At 41.6% G+C, this 26,810-nt stretch overlaps 1 protein-coding gene across 2 annotated transcripts in view; it reads left to right on the top strand.

Annotated features, from left to right (window-relative positions):
* GOLGA3 (golgin A3) overlaps positions 1-26,810 on the top strand; it is a 213,751-nt gene that overhangs the window by 145,893 nt on the left and 41,048 nt on the right. For both annotated transcript variants that reach the window (XM_053701891.1, XM_053701892.1), the window contains exons 15-16: positions 5,875-6,091; positions 20,463-20,606. In XM_053701891.1, coding sequence (XP_053557866.1) covers positions 5,875-6,091; positions 20,463-20,606 — 361 coding nt within the window. The remainder of the gene's footprint in view (positions 1-5,874; positions 6,092-20,462; positions 20,607-26,810) is intronic.

Genomic DNA, 26,810 nt, shown 5'->3' on the forward strand with positions numbered 1-26,810 from the left:
GCCAGCCTGCTAGGCTGGGGCGCAGTTTGGAACTCCCTGAAGGCTCAGGGATCGTGGACTCAGGAGGAGAAACTCCTCCCAATAAACATTCTGGAATTAAGAGCAATATTCAATGCTCTTCTAGCTTGGCCTCAGTTAGCAACACTGAGGTTCATCAGATTTCAGTCGGACAACATCACGACACTGGCTTACATCAACCATCAAGGGGGAACCAGGAGTTCCCTAGCGATGTTAGAAGTCTCGAAGATAATTCGCTGGGCAGAGTCTCACTCTTGCCACTTGTCAGCGATCTACATCCCAGGCGTGGAGAACTGGGAGGCGGACTTTCTAAGTCGCCAGACTTTTCATCCGGGGGAGTGGGAACTTCACCCGGAGGTCTTTGCTCAACTGATTCTTTGTTGGGGCGAACCGGAACTGGATCTCATGGCATCTCACCAGAACGCCAAGCTTCCTTGTTACGGATCCAGGTCCAGGGACCCGGGAGCGGTGCTGATAGATGCACTAGCAGCCCCTTGGGTTTTCAACATGGCTTATGTGTTTCAACCGTTTCCGTTGCTGCCTCGACTGATTGCCAAGATCAAACAGGAGAGAGCATCGGTGATTCTGATAGCGCCTGCGTGGCCACGCAGGACCTGGTATGCAGACCTAGTGGACATGTCGTCCTGTCCACCATGGTCTCTACCTCTGAGGCAGGACCTTCTAATTCAGGGTCCTTTCAACCATCCAAGCCTAATTTCTCTGAGGCTGACTGCATGGAGATTGAACGCTTGATTCTATCAAAGCGTGTTTTCTCGGAGTCGGTTATTGATACATTAATACAGGCTCGGAAACCTGTTACCAGAAAAATTTACCATAAGATATGGCGTAAATATTTATATTGGTTTGAATCCAAGAGTTACTCATGGAGTAAGGTTAGGATTCCTAGGATATTGTCTTTTCTACAAGAGGGTTTAGAAAAGGGCTTATCTGCTAGTTCATTAAAGGGACAGATTTCTGCTCTGTCTATTCATTTACACAAACGTCTGGCAGAAGTTCCAGACGTTCAGGCTTTTTGTCAGGCTTTAGCTAGGATTAAGCCTGTGTTTAAGACTGTTGCTCCGCCGTGGAGCTTAAACTTAGTTCTTAAAGTTCTCCAAGGTGTTCCGTTTGAACCCCTTCATTCCATTGATATTAAGCTGTTATCTTGGAAAGTTCTGTTTTTGATGGCTATTTCCTCGGCTCGAAGAGTCTCTGAGTTATCTGCCTTACATTGTGATTCTCCTTATCTGATTTTCCATTCAGACAAGGTAGTTCTGCGTACTAAACCTGGGTTCTTACCTAAGGTAGTTTCTAACAGAAATATCAATCAAGAGATTGTTGTTCCATCATTATGTCCTAATCCTTCTTCAAAGAAGGAGTGACTTTTGCATAATCTGGACGTAGTCCGTGCCCTGAAGTTCTATTTAAAGGCAACTAAAGATTTTCAGCAAACTTCTTCCCTGTTTGTCGTTTATTCTGGACAGAGGAGAGGTCAAAAGGCTTCGGCCACCTCTCTCTCTTTTTGGCTTCGTAGCATAATACGTTTAGCCTATGAGACTGCTGGACAGCAGCCCCCTGAAAGAATTACAGCTCATTCCACTAGAGCTGTGGCTTCCACCTGGGCCTTTAAGAATGAGGCCTCTGTTGAACAGATTTGCAAGGCTGCAACTTGGTCTTCACTTCATACCTTTTCAAAATTTTACAAATTTGACACTTTTGCTTCTTCGGAGGCTGTTTTTGGGAGAAAGGTTCTACAGGCAGTGGTTCCTTCTGTTTAAAGTTCCTGCCTTGTCCCTCCCATCATCCGTGTACTTTAGCTTTGGTATTGTTATCCCATAAGTAATGGATGACCCGTGGACTGAACACACTTAACAAGAGAAAACATAATTTATGCTTACCTGATAAATTTATTTCTCTTGTAGTGTGTTCAGTCGACGGCCCGCCCTGTCTTTTTTTGAGGCAGATCTAAATTTTAATTAAAACTCCAGTCACCACTGCACCCTATAGTTTCTCCTTTCTTGTCTTGTTTCGGTCGAATGACTGGATATGACATGTGAGGGGAGGAGCTATATAGCAGCTCTGCTTGGGTGATCCTCTTGCAACTTCCTGTTGGGAAGGAGAATATATCCCATAAGTAATGGATGACCCGTGGACTGAACACACTACAAGAGAAATAAATTTATCAGGTAAGCATAAATTATGTTTTTAGCTATTCCCTTTAAAGGTAAGACCCTTTTTGGGCCAGAATTGAAGGAGATCATTTCTGATATTACATGGGGTAAGGGCCATGCACTACCTCAGGATAGGTCGGTTAAAATGAGGGGTAAACAGAATAATTTTCGTTCCTTTCGGAACTTTTAAGGAGGACCCCCTGCTTCTTCTTCCACAAAGCAGCATGAAGGGTTGGCCCCCGATCCAGGACCGGATCTAGTAGGGGGGCAGACTTTCTTTCTTTGCTCAGGCTTGGGCAAGAGATGCTCAGGATTCCTGGGCACTAGAAATAGTGACCCACGGTTATCAATTGGAATTCAAGGATTTTCTCCCAAGAGAGAGATTTGTTCTTACAAAATTATCTGCAAACCAGATAAAGAGAGAGGCGTTCTTACGCTGTGTAAAAGACCTTTTTACTATGGGAGTAATTTGTCCTGTTCCAAAATTGGAACAGGGACAGGGGTTTTACTCAAACCTATTTGTGGTCCCCAAAAAAAGAGGGAACTTTCAGACCCATTTTGGACCTAAAGTGTCTAAACAAATTTCTAAGAGTTCCATCATTCAAGATGGAGACAAGTCGAACGATTTTGCCAATGATCCAGGAGGGTCAATATATGACTACCATGAATTTGAAGGATGCTTACCTTCATATTCCAATCCACAAAGATCATCGGTTTCTAAGGTTTGCCTTCTTGGACAAACATTATCAGTTTGTGGCTCTCCCTTTTCGGGAATCTTCACAAAGGTTCTAGGGTCTCTTTTGGCGGTTCTCAGACCGCAAGGGATAGCGGTGGTGCCTTATCTGGACGATATTCTGATTCAGGAGTCAACGTAGCATCTGACAAAATCTCACACGGACACAGTGTTGTCTTTTCTGAGAACTCACGGCTGGAACGTGAACATAGAGAAGAGTTCACTTGTTCCACAGACAAGGGTTCCTTTCTTGGGAACTCTGATAGACTCGGTAGACTTGAAAGTATTTCTGACGGAGGTCAAAAAATCAAAGATTTTGAATACTTGCCGAGCACTTCTCTCCATTCCTCGGCCATCAGTGGCTCAGTGTATGGAGGTAATCGGATTAATGGTAGCGGCAATGGACATCGTTCCGTTTGCTCGCTTTCCTCTCAGACCACTGCAACTGTGCATGCCCGGTCAGTGGAATGGGGATTATGCGGATTTATCTCCAAAGATAATTCTGGATCAAGAGACCAGAAACTCTCTTCTTTGGTGGTTGTCGCCAGATCATATATCCCAGGGGACTTGTTTCCGCAGACCCTCGTGGGTGATAGTGACAACAGATGCCAGCCTTCTGGGCTGGGGTGCAGTTTGGAACTCCCTGAAGGCTCAGGGTATTTGGACTCAGGTGGAGTCTCTACTTCCAATCAATATTCTGGAACTGAGAGCAATATTCAATGCGCTTCAGGCGTGGCCTCAGTTGGCTTCGGCCAAATTCATCAGATTCCAGTCGGACAACATAACAACTGTGGCATATGTCAATCATCGGGGAACAAGGAGTTCCTTAGTGATGATAGAAGTATTCAAGATAATCAGTTGGGCAGAGGCCCACTCTTGTCATCTGTCAGCTATCTACTTCCCAGGGGTAGAGAACTGGGAAGCAGATTTTCAAAGTCGACAGACTTTTCATCCGGGGGAGTGGGAACTTCACCCGGAGGTATTTGCCTCATTGATTCTCCGATGGGGCAGACCGGAATTGGATTTGATGGCATCTCGTCAGAATGCCAAGCTTCCAAGATACGGATCCCGGTCAAGGGATCCTCAGGCCGAACTGATAGATGCCTTGGCAGTACCTTGGTTGTTCAGCCTAGCTTATGTGTTTCCGCCGTTTCCTCTCCTCCCACGCGTGATTGCTCGAATCAAACAGGAGAGAGCTTCAGTGATCCTGATAGCGCCTGCGTGGCCACGCAGGACTTGGTATGCGGACCTAGTGGACATGTCCTCTCTGCCACCATGGAAACCTCCGTTGAGACAGGACCTTCTCATTCAAGGTCCTTTCCAACATCCAAATCTAATTTCTCTGCAACTGACTGCGTGGAGATTGAACGCTTGATTTTATCGAAGCGAGGATTCTCTGATTCAGTTATCAATACTTTGATACAGGCTAGAAAGCCTGTCACTAGAAAGATCTATCATAAGATATGGCGTAAATATCTTTATTGGTGTGAATCCAAGAGTTACTCATGGAGTAAAGTTAAGATTCCTAGGATTTTGTCTTTTCTCCAAGAAGGATTGGAGAAAGGGTTATCAGCAAGTTCCTTAAAGGGACAAATTTCAGCTTTGTCAATTCTGTTTCACAAACGTTTGGCAAATGTATCAGATGTTCAGTCTTTTTGTCAGGCTAGAATTAAGCCTTTATTTAGACCTATTACTCCTCCCTGGAGTTTGAATTTAGTTCTTCGAGTTCTGCAAGGGGTTTCGTTTGAACCTATGCATTCCATAGATATTAAACTATTATCTTGGAAAGTTCCGTTTTTGGTTGCTATTTCTTCTGCTCGAAGAGTTTCTGAGCTTTCAGCATTACAGTGTGATTCGCCTTATCTCATATTTCATTCTGCTAAGGTGGTTTTACGTACCAAACCTGGGTTCCTTCCTAAGGTTGTTTTGAATAAGAATATTAATCAGGAAATTGTTGTTCCTTCCTTGTTTCCTAATCCTTCTAAGAAGGAGCGTCTCTTACATAACTTGGACATGGTCCGTGCCTTAAAGTTTTACTTACAGGCAACTAAGGATTTCCGTCAATCATCTTCATTATTCATTGTTTATTCTAGAAAGCGTAGGGGTTAGAAAGCTACGGCTACCTCTCTTTTTGGCTGAGAAGTATCATCCGCATGGCATATGAGACTGCTGGACAGCAGCCTCCTGAAAGAATTAAGGCTCATTCTACTAGGGCTGTGGCTTCCACATGGGCTTTTAAAAACGATGCATCTGTGGAACAGATTTGTAAGGCTGCGACTTGGTCGTCCCTTCACACTTTTTCCAAATTTTACAAATTTGATACTTTTTGCTTCTTTTGAGGCTTTTCTTTGGGAGAAAGGTTCTTCAAGCAGTGTGGTGCCTTCCGTTTAGGTTCCTGTCTTGTCCCTCCCTTTCATCCTTGTCCTATTGCTTTGGTATTGGTTTCCCACAAGTAAGGATGAAATCCGTGGACTCGTCATATCTTTGTAAAAGAAAACTAAATTTATGCTTACCTGATAAATTACTTTCTTTTACGATATGACGAGTCCACGGCACCCCCTGTTCTTTTTAAGACATTTTTTTTTTATATATTTTTTGTAAACTTCAGTCACCTCTGCACCTTTTAGCCTTTCCTTTTTCTCTTCCTATACCTTCGGCCAAATGACAGGGTGGAGGGGAAGGGGAGGGGCTATATATACAGCTCTGCTGTGGTGCTCTTTGCCACTTCCTGTTAGCAGGAGGTTAATATCCAGCAAGTAAGGATGAAATCCGTGGACTCGTCATATCGTAAAAGAAAGTAATTTATCAGGTAAGCATAAATTTTTTTTGTTGTTTTTTTTTTGGGGGGGGGGGGGGGGGGGGGTTCCCCAAGAAAAGGGTTGCATAGAGAAGCTTGCTAGGTGGCTGCATGTCGGTTTGTTGGTTAATGTTACTTGTTTTTTGCACCATAAGGGCGATTACAGAGCAGAAACATAGGATGAAGCGGCTTGGCTCAGACTTGACTAGTGCTCAGAAGGAGATGAAAGCAAAACACAAAGCATATGAAAATGCAGTTGGGATACTAAGTCGCAGGCTACAGGAAGCATTGACTGCAAAAGAATCTGCTGAAGCTGAGCTAAATAAACTGAAAGCACAGATCACTGAAGGTGAAAACATCCAAGTGTTCAAGGTATGGCAAGCATGAGAATGGGCACAGCCTGGCATAGAATATTATTATAATATTCCTGAAAGGATTTTGTTTAAAGAACCTTAAATTGTTTAAGAACAAGTATCTGAGCACTCGAGGGGGCAAAATAAAAGTAAAAATTCTTTATTGAAAAATGTTTAAAAGATGCATAAATATGCAAGAGAGCAAGGATAGCTGTCCTGGTGCGTTTCGCGCCCCCTAGTGGTGCTTAGTCAAGGTGTCAGCTTGGACTTAAAGGGACCCCCAACCAATCAGAGCCCTGAATCACAGCACCCATGGGAACGCCTCCTCCAAGCCCAAGGTGGCATCTACAAAGTATAGTAAAATAACAATGTGTGATAAAACTACATTACAAAATCCTTGTATATCTGCTAACAGGCTCTATGATATGTACTAAAGGACAAGCACATACAAGTATCAAGTACAAATCCATAGAAAGTTTTACAATTAAATCTACCTAGGATGTTTATGTATCTCATTAACTACTTATATGGTTGATGTTAATGAATTTTGGTGTGTATTGATCTGGAGTAATTAAATATAATTGATATTGCATACAATAATATTATTATTATTATTATTTAAAGAAAGGGCTCAATACATATAAGGGGGAGAAAGTTATGTGTTAATAGGTCAATCCATGAAATAGGAGACATCCCATTCTAGGTTGATACCATTTGGGTGTCTCGTTTCAAAATCCAAAATAGTTCACTTTTGGTTAAAAGTTTGTGCCTATCACCCCCCCTAGGACTCCTATGAACAATTTCAATGATCTGTACTCCAAAACTGGGAACACCAGTGAGATGCAAGCCATTAAAATGTTTGGATATGGCTGAATCTTTGTTAAAGTTCTTTACATCCCTAAGGTGCACTCTAACCCTGTCGCTGAATTCGCAGGAAGTTTGGCCAACATTTTGTTGTTGACAATGTTTACAGGTGAGAAGGTATACTACCCATTTGGTTCTACACGTAGCGTATTGATTAATTTCAAATGTTCTTTGTGTGACACTAGAGTAAAGATGTTGTCCTAGTGTCAATGTTTTACATGCTTTGCAATTAAAATTGCCCTTACGATTACAATGGAGCCATGTAGTGCTATTCGGTTTAGTTGTTTGGACCATGCTAGGGACAAGTTTTGAGCCCAAGGTCTCAGGTTTTCTGGATACAAATTTACAATGGTCTACTGAAGTTGACAATAAATGGTCATTTTTAAGTAATGGAATATGTTTTCTTAAAATGTTGACAACTTCATTGAACTGAGCAGAATAGGGAGTGCTAAAAACCACTGATCCTTCTGTGAATTGGTTTCTCAGTTAAACTTTTGTTATAGGACAGCCCCTAGCGTCTTCTTGTGCCGCAGCCAGGAGACTGGGATCATAACCCCTATCAAGGAGTCTGTCCTTTAAATCATTAGATTGTTTCTCATATGTTAAATCACAGTTAGTGTTTCTTCTCAATCTGAGAAATTGAATTTTGGGAATGGACCTTAGGAGGTGGCATGAAGAATGGTATTGCCCACAGTGGGTTTTCTATAGGTGCTCGATATGATAGTGCTTTTGTCCGCCATACCTTCCAAGGTAAGGTCCAAAATGTTTACTACTGAATAATTTGATTCTCCAGTAAATCTTAGTTTGTTCTCATTTGTGTTAAGATAATCAAGAAAATCCGAGATGGAGAAACTTTCTCTCGGGTTGGTATTATCCATGATAAATATCCAGGGCAAAGTAACTGAGTGTGATCACCCCCTCTGCCTTCATTTGGGACACAGGCATTAGGTAAAGTGAACTTCTTGCTTTATGTCTACAAGTAGCGTATAGGTTAATTTCAAATGTTCTTTATGTGACACTAGAGTAAAAATGTTGTCCTAGTGTCAATGTTTTACATGCTTTGCAAATAAAATTGTTACATTTGAAATTGCCCTTCCGATTACAATGGAGCCATGTTGTGCTATTAGGTTTAGTTGTTTGGAACATGCTAGGGGCGAGTTTTGAGCCCAAGGTCTCAGGTTTTCTAGATACAAATTTACAATTGTCTACTGAAGTTGACAATAAATTGTCATTTTTAAGTAATGGAGTGTGTTTTCTTAAAATGTTGACAACTTCATTGAACTGAGCAGAATAGGGAGTGCTAAAAACCACTGATCCTTCTGTGAATTGGTTTCTCAGTTTCTTAACTTTTGTTATAGGACAGCCCCTAGTGTCTTCTTGTGCCACAGCCAGGAGACTGGGATCATAACCCCTATCAAGGAGCATTAGATTGTTTCTCATATGTTAAATCACAGTTAGTGTTTCTTCTCAATCTGTGAAATTGACTTTTGGGAATGGACCTTAGGAGGTGTGGCGGATGGGCAGATTTGGTATGAAGAATGGTATTGCCTGCAGTGGGTTTTCTATAGGTGCTCGATATGATTGTGCCTTTGTCCACCACACCTTCCAAGGTGAGGTCCAAAAAGTTTACTACTGAATAATTTGATTCTCCAGTAAATCTTAGTTTATCATTTGTGCTAAGATAGTCAAGAAAATCCGAGATGGAGAAACTTTCTCTCTGGTTGATATTATCCATGATAAATATATCATCGATAAACCTATTATAAAGAATAGTATTACCGATGTATGTATTGTGATCTGAGAAAATGTATTGGAGTTCCCACCAACCCACATAAAAATTTTACGTAAGTGGTGGCAAACTTTGCCCCCATCGCCGTTCCACAAAGTTGGAGATAGAACTCCTTGTCAAATAAAAAGTAATTGTGGGTTAGTAGGAACTCCAAACATTTGCATAGGAAGATCTTCTCTTCCTGTTGGTATGAGGTTTCTCTATCTAAAAAACAGCCCTGATTCCTTGATCATGTGGGATAAATGAATACAGGGATTATATGATTTTATATATATATATATATATATAATTACAGCCCAACTAAATGTATCCTTCCAGGTAACATTTTTTTAAATTTTCAAGCGATACAGACTAGTGACAAGGGGTTGGAGGATGGAGTCCATCCACTCGGATAAAGGGAGCCAATACCCAAGATGATGGGCCTACCAGGGGGTGATTGCAAATTTTTGTGAATCTTAGGAACATGATGGAAGATAAGAATGACAAGGGACTTAGGTACCAAAAATTTGAGTTCTTTTCTTTGTAAAATGCCCAATGCCACACGATCCTCCAGGAGGCTCACAAGATCCTTTTTGAAAATATTAGTAGGGTCTGAGGGCAGACTTCGATAGGTAGATGGATCTGAGAGCTGTCTTTTAGCTTCGAGTAAGTAGCTAGTTTTTCTTTTACAAGATATGACGAGTCCACGGATTTCATCCTTACTTATGGGATTACGCCTCCTGGTCAGCAGGAGGAGGCAAAGAGCACCACAGCAGAGCTGTATATATAGCTCCTCCCTTCCCTCCCACTACAGTCATTCTCTTTGCCTGTGTTAGTGATAGGAAGAGGTAAAGTGAGGTGTTAGTTTAGATTCTTCAATCAAGAGTTTTTTTTATTTTCAAACGGTACCGATGTGTGCTGTTTTTTATTACAGAGCAGCTTCTGAATAGTCTTCTAGACTATGGGAACTGGGGGATTTTTGTATCTGCTGCACCTCCCATATTTGTGCTGCTTTATCTGTATATGGTCTTGTGAAGTTGTAACCAAGACCTTGCTTTTTCACAGGACCTCAGGAGGAAGATTGGACCTCTTGATACTGTGAAGTAATCATGCTGTACCTTCAGCATAGAGGTAAGTGCAGTTTTTATTCTGGGTATCTCAGACTAACTGTACTGACCAGATATATATTGGGAAGGCTCCCTTTATACTTTACCCCAGACATTAGGGCAGTCTTGCATTTCCTAAGAGCACTGGGGTATGTGTACATTGCAGGTCTTAGTTTATGTTACACAGAGGACAGACCGGATCTGGCATAGAGTACGCACTTGTACCAGACACTCTAGCAAGGATGTGTGATCTAGAGGCACTGGGAGTGTTTGTGTGCACAACGGGCTGGCTGACGCTGGGGATTTTTTATTTATAAGGCTCCGGTTCTTGGGGTGGCTATCTCTGAGGTGTATCTGTTGTTAGTTCAGTCGCCTAAGGCGCTGCTGTATAAAGATATATGTTCGACATTTTGAGGTGTTTTTTTTTTTTTTTTTTTTTTTTTTTTTTTATGTGATTACACCCACGAAGGGCGGGGCTTATTTTCGCGCACTCTGACAGCGCATCTCTCCCTATTCCGGTGGCTGCATCGCATCGGCTCCTAAGTGAACTTGTCAGAATTTCAAGTGCCTTAGGTGCACAGTGTGGCGGTGTTTTGAGTTGATCAGGAGGCAGGTAGGAGCCGCAGCAGAGCAGGGTGAGTGGGTATTACAAAAGTAAAGCAGTACAAAAGGAAAAACGTACTATGCTTTATAAAATTTGTACACATGGGTAATTGACCCTCTGCCTTAGTATATATATTTAATTGCGGACTGCAAATAAAGATATAATTCAGTAGATCGATATAAGCTTCAGATCGTTTTCTTAAAGATACAGTACAACAGATCTTTTTGTCACGGATTTGACCAAGATTGCTTTTTGTTTAGGTTATCATGGATGACCTTGAACAAAATACATGTCCTATGTGTTTTGATGCCATTGTGGAACCCCCTGTTACACTATGTGAAAATTGTGTTGAGAGAGCCTTACAATGTAAAGAGAAAATATTTTTTAATAAAGATATGCCTAAAGAATGTTCTCAAACCAATGAGATTCAGGGTATGCCGCATTCTTCTTCTCCCCAAGCGTCGCAGCCTTTAACGCCCGCTCAAGCAACGCCATGTTCTTCAACTGCGTCTACTTCTTTTACTTTGCAGGATATGGCTGCAGTTATGTCATCTACCCTCACAGAGGTTTTTTTCTAAGTTGCCAGTGTTACAAGGCAAACGTAGCAGGGCAGAAACACAGGGGGCCCCTGCAACTTCTGATGCTTTGATGGCTATCTCTGATGTACCCTCCCAGACCTCTGAATTGGGGGGTAGGGAGACACTGTCTGAGGGGGAACTGTCTGACTCGGGTAGTGCGTTGCCCCAGACAGATTCGGACGTCATGTCCTTTAAATTTAAGCTTAAACACCTCCACCTGTTACTTCGGGTGGTTTTAGTGACTCTGGAAAACTGTGACTCTATTGTGATACCTCCAGAGAAATTGTGTAAGATGGACAGATATCTGGAAGTCCCTTCTTATTCCGATACTTTTCCGGTTCCTAAGAGAATTTCGGAGATTGTTACTCGGAAATGGGAAAGACCGGATATCCCGTTCTCCCCTTCCCCTATGTTCAAGAAAATGTACCCTATAGCTGACACCGTGCAGGATTCTTGGCAAACGGTCCCTAAGGTGGAGGGAGCTATATCTACCCTAACTAAGCGTACGACTATCCCTATTGAGGACAGTTGTGCTTTCAAAGACCCTATGGATAAAAAATTGGAGGGTCTTCTAAAAAAGCTATTTGTTCATCAAGGGTTCCTCTTACAACCGACGGCCTGCATTGTACCAGTCACAACTGCGGCTGCCTTTTGGTTTGATGCCTTGGAAGAATCTCTGAAGACTGAGACTTCTTTGGAGGAAAAGATGGATAGGATTAAGGCCTTAAAGGGACATTATACACTCATTTTTTCTTTGCATAAATGTTTTGTAGATGATCTATTTATATAGCCCATAAAGTTTTTTAAAAACAATAAATGTATAGTTTTGCTTATTTTTAAATAACATTGCTCTGATTTTCAGACTCCTAATCAAGCCCCAAAGTTTTATGTGAATACCGTCAGCTACCTTCTCCAGCTTGCTGCTGTTTGTGTAAAGGGTCTTTTCATATGCAAAAGAAGGGGGAGGGGGAGTGTCTTATTTGCCACTTGCAGTGGGCTTTCCAGCTACCTTTTCAACAGAGCCAAACTGACAGCTTCTAAGTAAGTTTTTAAACAGTTTTATACTGGATTTTTATATCAGTATCTGTGCATCTTATTCTTTATAGTAGTGTCTATTACATGCAGTTATATGAAAATGAGTGTGTACTGTCCCTTTAAAGTTGGCTAATTCCTTTGTTACAGACGCCGCCTTTCAGATCGCCAAGTTGGCGGCTAAGAATGCAGGTTTTGCCATTCTAGCGCGCAGAGCCTTATGGTTAAAATCTTGGTCTGCGGATGTGTCCTCTAAATCCAAACTTTTGACTATTCCTTTCAAGGGAAAGACTCTATTCGGGCCTGACTTGAAAGAGATCATTTCTGACATTACGGGAGGTAAGGGCCATCTCCTACCTCAGGATAAAACATCTAAGCAGAGGGGCAGACAGAGTAATTTTCGTTCCTTTCAAAATTTCAAGGGAGTCCCCTCTTCCGCTAAACAGGAAGGGAACTTTGCACAAGCCAAGTCCATCTGGAGACCCAACCAGGCTTGGAACAAGGGTAAACAACCCAAGAAGCCTGCTGCTGCTCCCAAGACAGCATGAAGGGGCGGCCCCTGATCCAGGACCGGATCTTGTAGGGGGCAGACTTTCTCTCTTTGTCCAGGCTTGGATAAGAGACCTTCAGGATCCCTGGACACTAGAAATCGTGTCCCAGGGGTATCAACTGGAGTTCAAAAATTCCCTCCCAAGGGGAAGGTTTCTTCTTTCACAATTGTCTGTAGACCAGATAAAAAGAGAGGCGTTCTTACGTTGTGTAAAAGACCTCTCCACTATGGGAGTAATTCGTCCCGTTCCAATACAGGAACAGGGGCTGGGGTTTTACTCAAATCTTTTCGTGGTTCCCAAAAAAGAGGGAACGTTCAGACCCATTTTAGATCTCAAGAGTCTACACAAGTTTCTCAGAGTCCTATCCTTCAAGATGGAGACGATTCGGACAATTCTTCCATTGATCCAGGAGGGTCAATATATGACTACCGTGGACTTAAAGGATGCATATCTTCACATTCCTATCCACAGAGATCATTACCAGTTTCTAAGGTTTGCCTTCCTAGACAAACATTTTCAGTTTGTGGCTCTTCCTTCCACCCAGGATCTTCACGAAGGTTCTAGGGTCTCTACTGGCGGTTCTCAGACCGCGGGGCATTGCAGTGGCGCCTTATCTGGACGACATTCTGATCCAGGTGTTGTCTTAGCAACTAACAAAGTCTCACACCGACATGGTTTTGTCTTTTCTAAGGGCTCACGGGTGGAAGTTGAATCTAGAGAAGAGTTCACTAATTCCTCAGACAAGGGTTCCTTTCTTGCGAACTCTAATAGACTCTATTTCCATGAAAATTTTCTTGACGGAGGTCAGAAAGTTAAAGATTCTGAATACATGCCAAGCCCTTCAGTCCAATCGTCGGCCATCAGTGGCTCAGTGCATGGAGGTAATTGGATTGATGGTGGCGGCAATGGACATCATTCCGTTTGCTCGTTTTCATCTCAGACCTCTACAACAGAGCATGCTCAGACAGTGGAATGGAGATTATGCAAATTTGTCTCCTCAGATAGATCTGGATCAGGAGACAAGAGACTCTCTTCTTTGGTGGTTGTCCCCGGATCATCTGTCCCAAGGGACGTGCTTCCGCAGACCCTCATGGGTGATAGTGACAACGGACGCCAGTCTACTAGGATGGGGCGCAGTCTGGAATTCCCTGAAGGCTCAAGGTGTGTGGACTCGGTCGGAGTCTCTACTTCCAATCAATATTCTGGAATTGAGAGCAATATTCAACGCACTTCAGGCTTGGCCTCAGTTGGCTTCGGCAAAATTCATCCGATTTCAGTCGGACAACATCACGACTGTGGCTTACATCAATCATCAGGGAGGAACAAGGAGTTCCTTAGCGATGACAGAAGTATTCAAGATAATTCGGTGGGCTGAGACGTTTCATCCGGGGGAATGGGAACTCCATCTGGAGGTCTTTGCCACCCTGATTCTCAGGTGGGGCAGACCGGAATTGGATCTGATGGCGTCTCGTCAGAATGCCAAGCTCCCAAGATACAGATCCAGGTCCAGGGATCCTCAGGCCGAGCTGATAGATGCCTTGGCAGTGCCTTGGTCGTTCAACCTAGCTTATGTGTTTCCACCGTTTGCTCTCCTTCCCCGTGTGATTGCTCGTATCAAACAGGAGAGGGCTTCAGTGATTCTCATCGCTCCTGCGTGGCCTTGCAGGACTTGGTATGCCGATCTGGTGGACATGTCCTTTCTGCCAGCGTGGAAGCTTCTATTGAGGCAGGACCTTCTCATTCAGGGGCCCTTCCATCATCCAAATCTAGTTTCTCTGCAGCTGGCTGCTTGGAGATTGAACGCTTGATTTTATCTAAGCGACGGTTCTCTGATTCGGTCATTGATACCTTGATTCAGGCACGTAAGCCTGTTACTAAAAAGATTTAGCATAAGATATTGCGTATTTATCTTTATTGGTGCGAATCCAAGGGCTACTCATGGAGTAGGGTTAGGATTCCCAGGATTTTATCTTTTCTCCAAGAAGGTTTGGAGAAAGGGTTGTCAGCAAGTTCCTTAAAGGGGCAGATTTCTGCTTTGTCTATTTTGCTACACAAACGTCTGGCAGATGTTCCAGATGTTCAATCTTTTTGTCAGGCTCTGAATAGAATCAGGCCTGTGTTTAGACCAATTGCTCCTCCTTGGAGTTTGAATTTAGTTCTTAATGTTCTTCAAGGGGTTTCGTTTGAACCTATGCATTCCATAGATATTAAGTTGTTATCTAGGAAAGTTTTATTTTTGGTAGCTATTTCTTCTGCTCGCAGAGTTTCTGAGCTTTCTGCTTTACAATGTGATACTCCTTATCTTATTTTCCATTCTGATAAGGTGGTCTTACGTACCAAATCTGGTTTCCTTCCTAAGGTTGTTTCTAATAAGAATATTAATCAGGAAATTGTTGTTCCTTCCTTGTGCCCTAATCCTTCTAAGAAGGAGGGACTGTTACATAATTTGGACGTGGTTCGTGCCTTGTTCTACTTGCAGGCAACTAAAGATTTTCATCAATCATCTTCATTATTTGTTGTTTGTTCTGGAAAACGTAGGGGCCAGAAAGCTACGGCTACCTCTTTCTTTTTGGCTGAAGAGTATCATCCGTTTGGCATAGGAGACTGCTGGACAGCAGCCTCCTGAAAGAATTACGGCTCATTCTACTAGAGCTGTGGCTTCCTCATGGGCATTTAAAAACGATGCTTCTGTTGAACAGATTTGTAAGGCTGCAACTTGGTCTTCTCTTCACACTTTTTACAAATTTTACAAATTTGATACATTTGCCTCGTCCGAGGCTGGTTTTGGGAGAAAGGTTCTTCAAGTAGTGGTGCCTTCCGTTTAGGTTCCTGTCTTGTACTTCCCTTTCATCCGTGTCCTATAGCTTTGGCATTGTATCCCATAAGTAAGGATGAAATCTGTGGACTCGTCATATCTTGTAAAAGAAAAGGAAATTTATGCTTACCTGATAAATTTATTTCTTTTACGATATGACGAGCCCACGGCCCACCCTGTCATTTTCTAAGACAGGTCTTTATCTTTGTTAAACTTCAGTCACCTCTGCACCTTGGCTTTTCCTTTCTCTTCCTAACTTCAGTCGAATAACTGGAGTGGGAGGGAAGGGAGGAGCTATATATACAGCTCTGCTGTGGTGCTCGTTGCCGCCTCCTGCTGACCAGGAGGCGTAATCCCATAAGTAAGGATGAAATCCGTGGACTCCTCATATCGTAAAAGAAATAAATTTATCAGGTAAGCATAAATTTCCTTTTTTCCATGAGGACAATGGCTCCTCCCTTATCGGCATTTCTTATCACTAGGTTTTTGTTTAGTTGTAATTTTTTCACTGCTGTTGATTCTCTGTGGGATAAATTGTTATAGATATATATTTGCTGACTTTTTTCTTCTGCATTGCTAGCTAGTTTTATCAAATCCCTTTCAACACTATTTTGAAAAGCATTAAAGGGACACTGAACCCAATTTTTTTATTTTGTGATTCAGATAGAGCATGCAATTTTAAGCAACTTTCTAATTTACTCCTATTATCAATTTTTCTTCGTTCTCTTGCTATCTTTATTTGAAATAAGCCATCTAAGCTTTTTTGGGTTAAGAACTCTGGACAGCACTTTTTGATTGGTGGATGGATTTTTTCCACCAATCAGCAAGGACAACCCAGGTTGTTCACCAAAATGGGCCGGCATCTAAACTTAGATTCTTGCATTTCCAATAAAGATACCAAGAGAATAAAGAAAATTTGATAATAGGAGTAAATTAGAAAGTTGCTTAAAAATTCATGCTCTATCTGAATCACAAAAGAAAAATTTTGGTTTCAGTGTTCCTTTAATATATGGCCCTCTAATTTGTATGGGATAAAAATCCTTATTTTTTGTTATAGGAGGGATGACAATGCGTTCCGAGACCATTGAATTGGTCCCCACTGCAAGATAGCTCTCTCATGACCTCCAGAGCACAATAATCCTTAAAGTCCTTTAATTTCTCTCAATGGCTAAGTTTTGTAGGGGAGGTGGGACTGATGCTTTCTTGTTCATCCTGGCTTTGTTTGTCTTCTGTGAAGAATTTTTTGAGGGTTAATTTCCAGACAAACTTATTGATGTCCATGATGGTCTCAAAGACTGAGAATCTATTGGTTGGGGCAAAACCCAAGCCTCTTTACAGGAGGGTTTTTTCTTTTTCTGTCAATTTATAGTGGGAGAGATTGACTATGCTGGGGCTGTGCTCCATTATTTCTTGCTTTTGCGAAGATGCTTTTTTGTTCCTCCTTTGGGGCCTCCTTGTCCTACGCCTAAAGGGACACTTTTCTGTGTGGGGGTTGGTGCATTGGTAGCTGCTGTTTCATCATCCGAATCTTCCAATGAGGATGTAGTTGCTGACCCACTATAGGGTACTGACGAGCCTATTGAATTAGGTTCAGGGTCTGATGATTCTGTTAAAGAGAGACAATTTCTTGTCTTTGTTCTTCTGTTTGTTCTTTAATATTGATTTTGGAGTTTCTTTATCTTTAGCATCCTTTTTCTGACCGGAGTAACGTCTAAATCTTCTGTTGCCGTATTGAGGCCAGAAGTATACTCTGTTGTTCTCATAATCTTTACGATCCCGATCGAACTTGTTTCTTTTGAAGTTGGCCAATTTATTGTCAAGTTTTTGAATGGGTTCCTTCATTTGACCCTTTAGGGTGGTGTATGATTCATTGTCTTTGAGACTTTTTAGTAGTATCTTATCTGTGAGGATTGTGTCTCTAAGTTTGTCTCTTCTTCTCTGTTTATCTTTTACCAGGATCTTAATAAGAATTTTTGAGCAGTTTGTTAAAGCATCATTCCACTCCTCTATCAAATCTTGATCTTCCAGCTGGTAGGTAGGGAATTTGCGCAAGCCTCTGGGTATTCTGTTGGATTCTAAGTAATGATCAAAAGTCACAATATCCCACATTAATCTCTAGTCTGTAGATAACATTTTTTCATGGGCAGTAAATTTAGATTTAATATCTGGATGCTGTTCAGTTTCATTGTTCTGATTATTGAAAATAGTATTGAAATAAGCCCTTCTATTTTCCAGGTCAAAATAAGAGCCTGTAGAGCAAGATGGTTGGTCTTGCATATTTAAATATCAAAAAAAGTAAAGGTGTATAAAACACCAACAAAACTGGATATATGAACGAATATCTTAGTATGTTTATAAGCTTATATTGCCCCCTCCTAAGAAAAGGCACTGCGAGTAAATAGTGTCTGCTATATTCAGAGTTTATATAAAAATATTCAAAAACTCTATTTTTTTATTTATTATTATTATACATAATGTCAGTATATATGAATGTAGTGCCTGATATGTAAAAGCCACTTGTAGCTGATAGCAAAAAAGTCAATGAGTCACTTAATATTGGCTTATTTGTTTTTTCGGATCTCCTAGTTCATTTAGGAATTGGCGAAGTACAGTGAAAGTATTTGGTTTCAAATCCTGAGACATAAAGCAAGAAGTTCACTGTACCTAATGCCTGTGTCCCAAATGAAGGCAGAGGGGGTGATCACACTCAGTTACTTTGCCCTGGATATTTATCATGGATAATACCAACCAGAGAGAAAGTTTCTCCATCTCGGATTTTCTTGATTATCTTAACACAAATGAGAACAAACTAAGATTTACTGGAGAATCAAATTATTCAGCAGTAAACATTTTGGACCTTACCTTGGAAGGTATGGCGGACAAAAGCACTATCATATCGAGCACCTATAGAAAACCCACTGTGGGCAATACCATTCTTCATGCCAAATCTGCCCATCCGCCACACCTCCTAAGGTCCATTCCCAAAATTCAATTTCTCAGATTGAGAAGAAACACTAACTGTGATTTAACATATGAGAAACAATCTAATGATTTAAAGGACAGACGCCTTGATAGGGGTTATGATCCCAGTCTCCTGGCTGCGGCACAAGAAGACGCTAGGGGCTGTCCTATAACAAAAGTTAAACTGAGAAACCAATTCACAGAAGGATCAGTGGTTTTTAGCACTCCCTATTCTGCTCAGTTCAATGAAGTTGTCAACATTTTAAGAAAACATATTCCATTACTTAAAAATGACCATTTATTGTCAACTTCAGTAGACCATTGTAAATTTATATCCAGAAAACCTGAGACCTTGGGCTCAAAACTTGCCCCTAGCATGGTCCAAACAACTAAACCTAATAGCACTACATGGCTCCATTGTAATCGTAAGGGCAATTTTAATTGCAAAGCATGTAAAACATTGACACTAGGACAACATTTTTACTCTAGTGTCACACAAAGAACATTTGAAATTAATCAATAAGCTACGTATAGAACCAAATGGGTAGTATACCTTCTCACCTGTAAACATTGCCAACAACAAAATGTTGGCCAAACATTCTGTGAAAGAGTTAGAGAGCAAATTAGGGATGTAGAGAACTTTAACAAGGATTCAACAATAGCCAAACATTTTAATGGCCTGCATCTCACTGGTGTTCCCAGTTTTAGAGTACAGATCATTGAAATTGTTCATAGGAGTCCTGGGGGGGGGATGATAGGCACAAACTTTTAACCAAAAGAGAACTCTCTTGGAATTTGGTATCAACTTAGAATGGGATGTCTCCTATTTCATAGATTGACCTATTAAAACATAGCTTTCTCCCCCTCCTATGTATCAAACCCTTTCTTTAAATAATAATAATATTATTGTATGCATTATCAATTATATTTAATTACTCCAGATCAATACACACCAAAATTCATTAACAACATCAACCATGTAAGTCGTTAATGAGATACATAAACATCCTAGGTAGATTTAATTGTAAAACCTACTATGGATTTGTACTTGATACTTTTATGTGCTTGTCCTTTAGTACATATCATAGAGCCTGTTAGCAGGTATACAAGGATTTTGCAATGTAGTTTTATCACACATTGTTATTTTACTATACTTTGTAGATGCCACCTTGGGCTTGGCGGAGACGTTCCCATAGGTGCTCTGATTCAGGGCTCTGATTGGTTGGGCGTCTTTTTAAGTCCAAGCTGACACCTTGAGCATGTATTCCTATGACTAAGCACCACTAGGGGGCGCGAAACGTGTCATGACAGCTATTCTTGCACTCTTGCATATTTATGCATCTTTTAAACATTTTTCAATAAAGAATTTTTACTTTTATTTTGCCCCCTCGAGTGCTCAGATACTTGCTCTTTGACTTATGTTGGCGGTTTTGTTCCTATCGCCTTTCTGAAGCACTGCACTGCTAAGTCATTAGCTGCTAATTCAGCTACATCCGGAGTCAGTATACTTTTTCCGCACCGGCCTCTCCGTTTCCAGTTGCAGCAACCACTGATAACCTTAAATTGTTTCTCAACTATAGACCTCTGGACACCCCATTATGCTCACACCCAAGGATGACTTTTCTTGAGAACAGGTGGAACAATCAAATTAGATGAGTTTTAAATCATGAACTGTTGGGTGATCCCAAGGACTAGAGCAGAAAAATCATTTTTTAAACTTGCACATCTATTTATTTTTGTAATTGATAAGGTGCTTTATTTGTTTGATAACTTCTTCCATGCCTACTTCTAGAGGTAGAACACACACACACCTCCCTATGCTTCAAGTTCTGTATTTGTTTCCTTCTATTAATGACACACTAATACTCTATTTTGGCTCACATTAACACTTATGGTGTACCTACAAGACTGCTACAGCACTTCCTAAAAGGTTTATAAATATTCAATATTTGTTGGAAATATATATATATATGAGAATCTGGGTCTTTATATGATAAATCTATACAGGGATTGCCTTTTTAGTCTTCCCCTTTTTATCTGCAAATGCTTTTTAATAAGCCATTATTTTATAAAGAACAGGACAATTGACGGATTTTTTTTTTTTTGTGTAGGAAAAGCTACAAGGGCTGCAAAATGAGCTGCAGGTAGTGAGTCACAGCAAAGCAATGCTGGAACGTGAGCTGCAAGAGGTAATTTCTCTTACTAGTCAAGAGCTTGAAGAATACAGAGAGAAGGTCCTTGAACTAGAAGATGAGGTAAGCACAGCCTGTCTCTCCTTGCAGTTATGTTGTCATAGATTCATGTATTTTATTAAAAATAGCAGTTTTCACACCAGGGTAATAAAGGTTGGAGGGCTCTAAAATTGTGTGTTTGTATCAGTAAAAAAAAAAAAAATGAATGGGGGCGGAGCCTAGCCACAATCCGACATGGCTGCATTCTAAAAGAGCTCTGTAGTCCCTAATGTAATTTCGCAAATAAACCGGTTGACCCGACATCATTTTCAGTTATTACCAGACAAGATACTGTTACGGTAACTTTTGGGGGCCGGAGACTCGAGTTTTTATAGCGGAGCAGCGCAACCCAGCTGAGCACTACACGGAGGAAGACTACCGCTCTGAGTGAGTACCGGACTTTGCTGCAAAGCTTCTGAGCCCCGAACCAATGCCCCACTAGCACGTTACTACCCTTGTGGGATAAGCCACCAGTACCTGAGACACGGGAAGCGGTGTTGCTGGGTTTGTGGCGTGATCGCATTCTTTCATTTATAGCTGCGACACCCGGGCTGCGACCACGTGGCTGCAAAAGGGACCGGAATACACAAGCTGGCCTAGAGTGTCCTTTATTTAACGGGGCCGCTATTTAGACTGATTCCTCGAGGAGCCCAACCGAAGAACAGCCTGAGGGCTTTGTGGTGCTGGGGTGAGTCCTGCATATGACCGGTGTGAAGCCCGGTAGCAACAGTTTACCTTTTTAAACATAGAAACATAGATATTGACGGCAGATAAGAGCCATAGGCCCAGCAAGTCTGCCTGACCTTACCTAACAGTATAAACTTATCTAGTTCGTAGGATAGCCCTATGCTTGTCCCATGCATTTTTAAAGTCCCCCACAGTGTTTGTTGCTACTACCTCTTGAGGAAGTTTATTCCATAAATCAATCACTCTTTCTGTAAAGAAGTGCTTCCTCAAATTACTTCTGAATCTACTACCCTTTAGCTTGAGCTCATGACCCCTTGTTCTTGAATTTTCCATTTTATGTAAAATACCCACAGCCTCAGTTTTACTAAACCCTTTAATGTACTTGAAAGTTGCTATCATATCACCTCTTTCCCTTCTCTCCTCTAAGCTATACATATTTAGGTCATTGAGCCTATCCTGGTAAGTTTTATTTTTTAGACCATGTACCATTTTGGTAGCCCTCCTTTGCACAGATTCAAGTTTGTTAATATCCTTCTGAAGATATGGTCTCCAGAACTGCACACAATACTCAAGATGAGGCCTAACTAATGATCTATAAAGTGGCATAAGAACCTTACTATTTCTGCTGCAAATACCTCTACCAATACATCCAAGCATTCTGCTAGCCTTACTCGCTGCATTACTACATTGTTTACTAAGTTTTAAATCATCTGAAATAATAATTCCCAAGTCCTGTTCCTCGTCTGTAACAGTCAGTAAAGTGTCATTGAGTCTGTAATTAACATTTGGATTTTTCTTCCCTAAATGCATTATTTTACACTTTGCTGTGTTAAACTTTAGACCCCAGTCATTTGTCCAATCCTCCAATTGTTGTATATCACTTTTCATTTTGTCTACCCCCCCTGGAACATCCACTCTGTTGCAAATTTTTGTATCATCTGCAAAGAGACATACTTTCCCCTGTAGCCCTTTGCTGATATCGCAGATAAATATGTTAAACAAAACAGGCCCCAGAACTGACCCCTGAGGAACACCACTAGTAACAGCCCCCTCTGCTGAATGAACTCCATTTACTAAGACACTTTGTTTTCTGTCCTTAAGCCAGCATTCCACCCAGTTCACAATTTTTGAATCTAGACCAAGGAGATATAGTTTGTGAATAAGTTTATTGTGTGGGACGGTGTCAAATGCTTTGCTGAAATCTAGATATGCTACATCAACTGCTCCTCCCTTGTCTAATACTTTTGTTACATAATCAAAGAAGTCAATTAGATTAGTCTGACATGATCTAATTGACTTCTTTGATTATGTAACAACATCGCCATTTTAGGCGGCAGCTTTGACCTGGGGGACTTTACCCACTGACATTAGAGGCTGATAAGTTACTGGAACCTCTGTCTCCAGATATACTCGGCTGATTAAGGAAGCATAGAGGGGCAATTCATCTGGTCCTGAATCTCTATTTATACAAAAGAGAAGACGACACAGACTGGAAAGCTTTTGGGCACTCTGTATATGGGAGGCATAAAGGGATAAGCCACAACTATAATTTGCACAGTAGTTGACTAACAGAGCCTTTCACAATATCTAGCAGGGAGGATAAGCATCTTAGAAGCACTGGGTTCACATCGGACATGTCCAGCAAGAGAAACCATAAACCCCAACCACGCAGCCTTCTAGTATGGAGAGCTACCTGATACCCACTGATCCGGCATTGCTATCTAATAGACCAACACAGGGCCCAATTGCTGCAGCTCAGATTCATGAACAAAGGTGTAGTTCACACACCCCTACATATCTCACTAAAAATGATATCACTCATCTATCCTCCAAAGAGGATATTAAAAACGTGATGCAGGATTTTAAAAATATGTTTGGGGAGATCAAAAGAGACATAGTAGCCATTAACCATAGAGTTACCCAGGTTGAAGAAAAGCAAGAGACACTTAGCTCCGATATGCAGCAGCAAACCAGTCTACTACAGGCACAGGAGGGCACGGTCCAATCTCTTCTGGACCGTATAGAGGACTTGGAGAATAGGAGCAGAAGGAGCAATTTGCGTCTACGTGGTATACCTGAGTCTGTTGATCCTCCAGCCCTGCTGCCCTATATTCAGGACCTCTTTAGATATCTCAAAAATAATGAATCGGCCCAGGAAGTTCAGATAGAACGGGCTCACAGGGCGCTGCGCCCCAAGCCACCAAGCAGGGCCCCCCCTAGGGATATAATTATTAAATTTTTATCTTTTCGGGACAAAGAAGAAATTTTGAAGACGGCCAGAACAAAACACCCCATTACTTTCAGGGGCACAGAGGTTCAGGTATATTCAGACCTGTGCCCTACAACGCTACAAAAAAGAAGGGATCTAAGATATATCACCGCAGTTCTAAAGGAAAAAAGGATCCCGTACAGGTGGGGCTTCCCTACCTGTTTAATTGCCTCAAGAAACAACATCGCACATACCCTCAGGAGTCCGGAGGACCTCCCTAGTTTCAATCAAGCGCTGGGTCTGGAGATTGAGCCCCTGCGCCATGAGGATGTTGCACGCTGTGCCCCCAATGACATTGACCACGGAGAGGCACCACAGCTCCGTGGCTGAGATAATGGGTACGGTAATCCTTAGGTTTCTCTTAGGTTCCTATTACCTGATCTATATGGACCCTGGTGCCTAATGGACTAATGTTTGGAATGGACTCCTATGCCCTCTCAGGGATCATTTAGGTCGTATGTATTGTATAACCTCTTTATTGTTGTTTATATCATTTACAGTTTATAGTTTTATTCAGTTTTGAAAAAAAGGGGGGGGGGAATGTACACTCATTTTAAAAGTTGATGTACTTTCCTGCACTTGCCATAACAAAGACTGGAGCGCTTAGCTCAAGTAGGAACCCAGAACACGGTTGTTCTTATTTACTGCCTTTTATCATTGTAACACTCATATTACTGCTTATCTGATGGAGAAAGGAGGGTCAATGGAAATATAGAGGACATGATATTATATTACATTTGTCAGGCTGTACACGTGTAAATCCTGGTTCTCTGGTGGAGACGTAATGAAATACCCGTTATGAGATAGGCGGTATTGAACGGAAGGGATACACATGTATAATAGAACACAATTAGTTTGCCTTCAACACCCTTCACCCCATAAGCCATGTAACTACACCTATTGATTAGAGGCACTAGAAGATAACCTATCCAGCAAAATAACGAACAGTACTTTAGCACCTTACCCCTATACAATTGACATTTAATCCATCCAAACACTTCACCAGAGAATAGGGAAATATCAGAGATATACGCAGGGTATTATAAGACTGGACTTAACTAGCACCAGAATACACTAGTTGCAATTATCAAAAATAGAGGTGAAGCAAGCATTCTTGGAGGGGATGGGGGACGGGAGAGCAATGCGGCTGCATGTTGCTCATATAATAAATGTTTAACCATTTGGGTACAGAGTAAAAACATAAGAAATCTGGAACAATTCACCAGAGTCTTAGGGTCAATCAGTTCTTCAAAAGAATACATTACCTGTTTATGCTTAATGCGAAATGCACAGGGACAACTACCCCTGAATTGTTGAAATAGTTGTTACAGTTTTCCTTTTTTCTGTTGTTGCAGAGTTATAATTGATTGTCATTATTGTTTAAGGTTATATCGACTAGTTTATAATAAGTGATATTAATATACTGTTATCTTAGTCTTCACAAAGGAGACTCCTTTCTTCTCATTCTACCTAACCCTGTCGTCTTCTCACTCTTCTGCTTTCCCTCACTTCTCTCTTTCACCTCCCCCCACCCTTTTTTTTTTTTCTCACATTTCCCTCCTGCTTCCCTCCCCCACTCCCACTGCTGAGTATTCTGGGGGACCATGGCAGGTCAGCGCACTAGACACAGGCCCTACCCATTAGAACTTATTACTATCAACACGAAAGGATTTAACAGTCCCTCCAAACGCTCCATAGTATTAAAAGATTTGCAAAGAATGGGTGGGAACATAGTTTTCATACAGGAAACTCATTTTGCTATAGACCACGAACCCAAATGGTACAACCGCCAATATCCTGTGGCTTATTTTGCGTCTGGCCCAAAAAAGAAAAACGGAGTTGGGATCATTTTTAGCGCAGGAGTGCCCTTTCAGCTCTAAAACTGCTATAGAGACCAAGAGGGTAGATATATAATACTCACAGGTACATTGTTTAACAGGCCCATCACACTTGTTAATATATACTGCCCGAACACATCCCAGCACTTCTTTCTCCAGAAGATCACCGTAGGATTCTTGAAATGCAAACACGAATCTTGTTTCTTGGAGGGGATTTCAATACACCTCTCAGCCCCACTCTTGACACCTCCAATGGCCTCTCCAGCGTCCCATATAAAACACTTAAAAGAATGTCTACTTCACTAGCTGAATTGGCGATACACGATATTTGGCGCACGCATCACCCAACGGACAAAAATTATACTTTCTACTCACACCCACATCGCAAATATTCCAGAATAGACTATATATTTACTGACACCACAGGGTTAATAATCACTAAGAGTAGTAGAATCTTTGCGATCACCTGGTCCGACCACGCCCCAGTTGGTTGTACCATTCAGTGGCCAAATGCGCCTATCACTCCCTTTGTGTGGAGACTTGATGATACGCTTCTAGACGACCCAGTGTTCAGTATAGACATTAGAAAGTCACTGAGTTTTTTCGCTTAAATGCGAACGACCGGTTAGAGGGCCCTATCATATGGGAAGCACACAAATGCACGATAAGAGGTCTTTTGATAGAGCGCAAGGCAAGGCTCAGGAAAATGCGGAGAGAACGGAATAAAAATCTGCTACTACAAGTTGAAGAAGCAGAACAATGTCACAAAAAACACCCGCAAGACGATCCGGGATTGGGGCGTCTGAATAAGGCCAGGAAAGACTTTCTGCAGGAGGACTATCAAAAACAGGCTCTCATACTAAGACAGCTGTTTTTTGAACAAGGTGACAAACCAGGTAAGCTCCTTGCAATAGCAAGGAAAAAGCTAAATGCCTACGTGCATCACATGATAGATGCAGAAGAGAGAGTAGTGGCAGATGCCAACTCCATTGCTGGGATTTTTAGGAGATACTACAAATCCCTTTAAAATCTGAAAAGTCTAGAAGGAAATGGAGGGGCTTCTCCTGTATCTCAACAGGAAGAAGACGACGTTCTCAGATATTTACGGACCACTGACATCCCAGAAATATCTGACGAGGACAGAAAAACTTTTGATCTTCCAGCAGACGAAGTTAAGAAAGCCATCAAAGATCTACCTTCGGGTAAAAGTCCAGGGCCTGATGGCTTCGGTCTGAAATATTACAAGATATATGCGGATGTCCTTGTTCCTGAACTAACAAGCTTGTTTGCCTCCTTATCGGAGACCCCTAGACTCCCTAACTCCATGTTAGCGGCTCATATTGCAGTTATCCCTAAGCCAGGGAAATCCCCTGATAGGCCTGAAAATTTTAGGCTGTTATCCCTCCTGCACTCAGATGTGAAGATTCTTGAGAA

The sequence above is a fragment of the Bombina bombina genome, chromosome 2, assembly GCF_027579735.1.
Source record: "Bombina bombina isolate aBomBom1 chromosome 2, aBomBom1.pri, whole genome shotgun sequence".
Classification (NCBI taxonomy): domain Eukaryota; kingdom Metazoa; phylum Chordata; class Amphibia; order Anura; family Bombinatoridae; genus Bombina; species Bombina bombina.